This window comes from Tigriopus californicus, chromosome 5 (assembly GCF_007210705.1).
Source record: "Tigriopus californicus strain San Diego chromosome 5, Tcal_SD_v2.1, whole genome shotgun sequence".
Classification (NCBI taxonomy): domain Eukaryota; kingdom Metazoa; phylum Arthropoda; class Copepoda; order Harpacticoida; family Harpacticidae; genus Tigriopus; species Tigriopus californicus.
The window spans coordinates 3,058,290-3,065,120 of NC_081444.1; the positions used below are offsets into that span (position 1 = coordinate 3,058,290).

Consider the following 6,831-nt stretch of genomic DNA (forward strand, 5'->3'; position numbering starts at 1 on the left):
TTGTCAGATTTAAGTAGCTTCCATGTAATTACACGGCTTTTGGGGGTTCTTTGCTGTGCTTGTTGGTGTTAATTTTGTTGAGAATGACTTCGTTAATCAATTGAGGTAATCCTTTGGTAATCCTATGGCAAAGTTGAAAAAAAAATGGTATATAATTGGTATGAAATACACCAATTGTCTCCAAAATATGCAAAAGGCACCGATAAGTTTTGAACATGTCAGAAGCTTCAATAGATTTCTTTATCATCCCACTAAAATCAAGGCTTTTGAAACGCTCCATTGTTTGATCGGCGGGTTCTAAATCTAATTTCAGAATAACATGCGCTATTGTTAACAATATTATCTACAATATCAGTCAGTAGCAAGTACTGACTGAAATCAGATAGATTGCTAAATATAAGTGTTCGTATCTTTGCTTGAGAGCAAAGCAGTAAAAATGTCCAAGTTTTAAAAAGCTGTTCGTTTTAACCCGCTACAAATGGCACGGCCAAGGCGGATGTACGGTAATGAGAGGATCTTGGAGCACTTGTGACTAGGACGGAGCTAAGGTCGATTTTGTCGGCATCGCCATCAATCGAACTTCGACTCGGGGTTTGTACGGAGTAGACATCGCCGATGGCCGAATCGAGGCTCATGGCCGAGTGGTTGGAATTCGGACTCCCACCTTGTCCACCACTCGGATGATGGTTGGCATTGAAAGTGACAGGGCTAATCTGACTATTTGAGGAGAACAGGGTGATCGATGATCGGACAGATCGCCGGGAATTACCATAACCGCCAGTGGTTTCATAATCATTCCTCGGAGACGGGGTGTTGGACTCACAAGAGCTTTGGCTTGTTCCGGACAGAAGTACATCCGAGGATGTGAAGTCGTTGCCGGAAGATCGGGGTTGATCGTTATGTGACTCTTGAGAGTTGACCTCTTCATTTCTGGAGAAGGTGCTCAAAATGTTGAAGAGCTCGTCTTCGGGAACTTGCAATTCCCAATCAAGGGACGAGATTTCCGGAATCTCCTCAGATCTGAAGGGGCTCTCCATAACGTAGCTGTAACAACAAATTGACGGAGTTTGCAGTCTATATAATTGCCAAAGAATCGGGTGTACTCTAGATCAAATTGATGTGAACCTGTAAGCAATGTGTACACTTGAGTAATCAAAACACTTTTCCGGCCTCGTTTTGTACTCGTTTTGATGAATGCCTTAATTGGTGTCTAGTGCATATTTTAGCGCAAAAGTTCGCTCAATAGTCTTGGACCTTCAGCAAATAGGTAATAGTCTATAATACAATACAGCCCTTGGAGAGGTCACGTGAGAAACCCCAACAATTACCCTTTTCAACGTAATTAGCCATTGTGTCAATATTGACTGACCGCTTTTCACTGAGAAGATAATTCAATCAGTGCCAGACAACAAACTGTCGTGATCGAATTCATAACATACCTTTGAGAGCCTTTTGCACATCAACACGGTAAAGCAAGAGGAGAACACCAGTCTGCGGAAATCATCTCACACGTACACTAAACACACTGTTCCGTATCAATCATCCACACTTGTGATCGGCTTTTCAGCCTTTTCTCATGGTTAGTCTTCTTTCCACTTCTTAAGAAGTATGCCAACCCTGGTTAATGTACGTCAGCCAAAAATTGCTCCGTTCGAGGAGCCTTAAAGGTAATTGAGATGACACCACAGTAGCAAGAGCACGAGAATTGGTTCACAGTTGGCAAGCAAGGCTGATTAGACCTCATGTAGAGTTGGCCTTGATCAGATCACTCACACCCGAGAGATTCCAGTGCAACACACAGATGCCAACTCTTCAAAACACATACACACACACGGAGAAAGCCCGGACTCGATGGGCCATCAAATGAAGCGCGATGCGAGGCTCTCCTGAAAAAAATCACTTACAGGTTCTCGATGGAGCAGCACTCACCGTACGTCTGAATTTGACGGGACCCGAATCGAACTAAACGAGAACACCGGACATTCACAGAGTGAGAGAGGTGAGTTTCCCGTCCAGCGCTTGCGTTCTTGGCCTTCCATTGAGAGACCCTCTCGCCGAGAACATGTTGTCAATCTTGAATGTTTGAAATTCAATCCGAGGAGGTCGAACTCGCTTCTGTGAATCTTGTCAGCCCCACAGAAGGCCCATGCGTGAGGTGAGAGGAAGCAGAGGAGACGGCGTGCTCCGTCCCGTCCAGGAATAAAAGTAACCCCTGTTGCCCCCCTTTCGTTGGTAAATATGTGTTACTCTCGCTCGGAAGGGGCCCCGAGAAAGTGCGGTCTGTACTGGCGCCACATCAGCAAACCGAGATCGACGAGCAACAGGCCGGTGGAGGGGAAAATAACAGCGTGACCTCGGAGATTGTTTGAAAAGTAGCGCTTCTTCAATGAACTAAGACGAAGAAATCCTGCTCCGAAAGATTCTTGAATTTTTTTTTTGTATTATATTAGCATTTTACATAGCTCAACTACTCCCTCGAGTGGGTTAAGAGAATTTGTCAAAGGCTGTGAATGTGACCGATGAAAATATGATGATATCTAATCAAAAGAAAAACGGAAAATGTGTCATTATGAGCTTGTTCAACTTCTTAGAACTTGATAACTTTGTCCGAAAATTCGACTAAAATTTCGCCTTCTTCGACCCATTCTGAAATTCGTGTATATTTCACCTTGGACTGAGATGTGTGAAAAGCTAAATAATTTTTCTTCAACTTGTTCAAAACATGTTTGCATAACTGTCAATCCTTGTTCTCGGAGACAAACGGAAATTTGAGCTCCTTTTTTGTATTCTGTGTTCTAGTTTCTATTTTTCTAGTTCCTTTTAAATTCTTTGCAATATCCGAACCATTAGTATTGTCACGAAAAAATATGAAGAATGTCAACAAATTATCGGTGAAGTGTCATAGCTTTTTCATGAAATTACTTCTACGAAAAATTCCACCATTTCCTTCTCCCTCTAACTTTCTTACCAAACAGATCCGCATTTTTGATAAATATGCTACCGAAATGGATAAGAGTTGAATGCATAAAAGCTTAATAAAAGGAACCAACGCTCGTGTTGATTGATTTATTACTTCAGATTGATAAATCATTCTCCTAACCAGTCTTTTTATCTATCAAAACTTCAAGTTCATTGCTGCATATCATTCTATACAACACTCAAACTAGAGGACTTATTCTTGTCGCCCCAATTAAATCGTATTTGAAGACCATGTTCATTATAGAAAGATTTCGAATATGCACATCTTGAACACTATTCATATCTTTCTAAAATATCTGGTCCATACTGACTCTATTTGTCTGAATATGGACACGCTGAACATCAGCTTCCCAGCACAGTACCTACACACGTTTACTCTCCCCTCTCTCTGTGTTCTCCACAAAAAGTTCTTAAAGTACAATTCGCCAAAAGCCCTGTCATAGATCCGAATGTCAATCCTTCCTCACAAATCATATCACCCTTTGTCCTTCACCATTCAAAAGTCATGTCCTTCTAGGACCAGACGTATTCCAATCATAGGAATCATACATCAACCAAAAATCGATAGTATCCATGACGAAACTCTCCAAATACAACACCTTCTAAGAGGGATTTCCACGTTCAAGTTCTCGATGGCCTCTTGAAACTCGAGTCGAAGCTTAAAGCTTGCCCTAGTAATCTTCTAGGGGCTCCTACTCCTAACTTTGGCACTAATACCTGATAATAAGCACCAAACAATGATGTGTGTGAGGGTTTAAATAGTACCATTATTGGCTGGTCTATCATACCACATAATGGGAATTCTCTTTAGTGCTAAGTGAACATTGAAAATCCATCCATACCCTGGAGCGTGACAATCAGTTCGCTAGAACGAGATGCTCGAGTCACAGGCATATTGAAGATGGATTCAGTATAATGTCCATGGTGTCGTGTCCTCGACTTCATATTCGGTATTGGAGAGTTGCTTTGCCTGAGTCTTTGCATGCATAGACTGTCATTTTACCGATACGATGAGGATGATCCAATGATCTCATGCCAAAGATCAAGCGAGGCTTCTGGATTCATCCAACTTTACCATGCACGACATTTTGGGAATTCCGAGATAAAAAAAAATCCAGAGCCGAAGCATACGTAGTGTATTAAAGCCATGAAGTCGTCAAAGGAAAGAAGCAACGTTTCTACAAGTTAGGTTTCCGAGGACAATGACCAACAAAGGTTTGTCGTTTGGGTACTATAAATCCATTGTGACAGGTGCAACTGATTATCGACGGCGATTGGATTCTTACCGCTTATTTATACAAGCAATTGCGGTTAAAGGGCAACTTTGATTCGACTTCAAGATTTTCTTGGACCGAAATTGATTCGCTTCTCCAAACATGTACTAGTGGCTATTTTTGTCACGGTAGATCTGGCGATCAGTCTCGAATATCGTTGTCGAAACTTGACAGTACAGTATCTCTCTCTAACTCCAAAATTAACTTGTTAGTATTGAACCAACGTCAGAGGCTGAAACCATGTCAAGTGATAAAAGTAAGATGAACTAACATGGTCTAATCCGTAATCAGGTAGCCAGCCAAGCGCAATGCAACAGTGAAGTACACTGTGGTCATGAATGTGGTAGTTGTCCCAAAATTTGGTTTTGAATGGCAGGCTATTTGTCCAGAAAATCATTCATCCAGGCTTACTTAGGCAATCATGCTTATTCATTCAAATGATCTGAGATCTGATTTAAAATTGAAAGTTTTCTACACGCTGGCTGCCTGCCGTCTTAAGCTGAGTTAAGAAGAATCTCTCTACTATTTTCTGCTTCAAAAGGGTCGTTGCGAATCAATACAGGGTGAAATCGATTCTAAAGATCTCCACGATATTGATTTCCACTTCAATGAGCCGGATTTGAACTGGAAGCACCGGAAAAATAGATTTGAGTTCAGTTTGTGTGGGATGGTTGGAGAGAGGTTTCAGAATCAAAAAAGACCCCGAAGACGAAGGCATCTTTCTGTTCATTTGTAGTAGGTAGGTGCGTCTGAGGAATATGGCAATTTTGGGCGATTTTGCCTTGTGGGTAAAAGCAAAGCTTAGGACTCAAAATTGTGTTTCTGTTTGGATCTAGATCACAGATGCAAAATTTGATGGTTCATTTGGATATTGGCATTGCTACATTTGATACTCCTTTTTTACAAGTGTCTACTCACAATAACTTTCAAACCTCGTCAGAACCTAAAAACTCTTTCCAATTGCTTACATCATTATATGTCTGGTCATTAAAAGGGTGTTTGCAACGTACATTCCTATTAAAAACCTGGTCTCCTCATCACCATAGACATAAAGAATAGTTCAATTGATGAAAATCCTTACGGTTTTTTTATGTTAGCAAATCATTGAAATAATCTGAGTAACAAATAAAATACAAAATCTATTTCATCTTTTTGAGGCTAGCAGCCATAGTGAATTGAAATAAGTCCAATCCGCTATGCCTGGTTCGATCTGGGGTTAGCCGAGTTCAAGATTCCTTGCAGTATTGAAATTACAGTACGAGGGGCTGCTTTAACAGCCTAGATCTTTTGGTAATGATTTTAAGGAAGTAGTAAAAAGAAATACTTGTTTTCTTTTATCTTAAACAGTTCTAGGTGTTGTCTTTAGGAGGGTTCTTGTGACTTGTAATGTTATCATTAGACTTCGAAAAAATAGTTACCTATTTTTCTTTTTTTTGGTTTGGTTTTTCATGGGCTTTTCTAACCGCTACAGGGAATCTAATCCCCAGTACTATCAAAATGAAAGGTTATAACTCATCTATGATTTACCTTTCAATCTTTATCTGATATTTAATCTACCAACGAATTTGAGTTGGCAGACCGAGCTAGTCCTTGAATGTAGGGTTGATCTGAAATGCCATCTAAAAATTTGTCCAAGTCTGACTTGAAAAATGCAACCGGATCAACAAGGCCTACGTATTTCCCATGAATATTAGAGGGAAGCAAGTTAAACAATGAAGGAGCCCGAGGAAGAAGAGTAGTGGATTTCATTGTTCGAACTAGCCTTGATTCTCGAGGACTTGAAGGTGCTCTCAATACGCACATTAAGCCTCTACGGTCACTAGAATTGACCCTAAATCCTGGGTTGGGACAAAGCTCATGGATGCTTTTGAAGACGCACAGTATCAAATACCTTTCGTACCTTCTCTGAACACTGTACAATCCCAACTTTTTTAGTTTCTCCCAATACGAAAGCTCTCTCATTCCTGTGATGTTCCTAGTGAAACAACTTTGGACTTGTTCGACCTTTTGCAAACCTGCTGAACTCATTGGAACCCTAATGGGTGAAGCATATTCAAGATGTGGCTGGACAATCGACTTGTACAGAGTTAGCATCGTGATGCTGTCTCGCATCTCGATGGACTTAAATGTTCGATATATCCAACCACACATTTGAAAAGCTTTACCCACCTTCAACTGGATATGCTCATCGAACTTTCCATTATTTTGGAGGACTACACCTAAATCTTTCATAGATGAGACCTGCTCAATATCTTTACCTCCATGGAGCGGAATTTCATTCCGTTCAGGGCCATATTACTCTTAGTAATCCAAGAATAGATTATTTCTAGATCCTTTGCAAGGCTAGTACAATCATGGCCATTCCTACCAGAAACTAACTTTGTATCGTCAGCATAAAAAGAGAGACTGGCAGTAATACTAAGCTTTTGAAGCTGTGCAACGAATATTATAAAAAGGAGGGGCCCTAAGATGGAGCCCTGGGAACACCTGGCTTGACATCATGTCTGTCACTAAGGGATCCCTCGACCTTAACAATTTGCTTCCTATCCTGAATGAAGCTTCTTATCCAATTGAGAAC

General features: G+C 40.8%; 1 protein-coding gene across 1 annotated transcript in view; it reads right to left on the bottom strand.

The window, feature by feature from the left end:
• Positions 1-2,277, bottom strand: part of LOC131880337 (uncharacterized) — a gene marked incomplete in the record, with an annotated part of 13,576 nt that extends 11,299 nt beyond the window's left edge. Inside the window, 2 exon segments of the mRNA XM_059226939.1 lie at positions 507-1,044; positions 1,930-2,277. Coding sequence (XP_059082922.1) covers positions 507-1,044; positions 1,930-2,039 — 648 coding nt within the window.
• Positions 2,278-6,831: the final 4,554 nt, after the last annotated feature.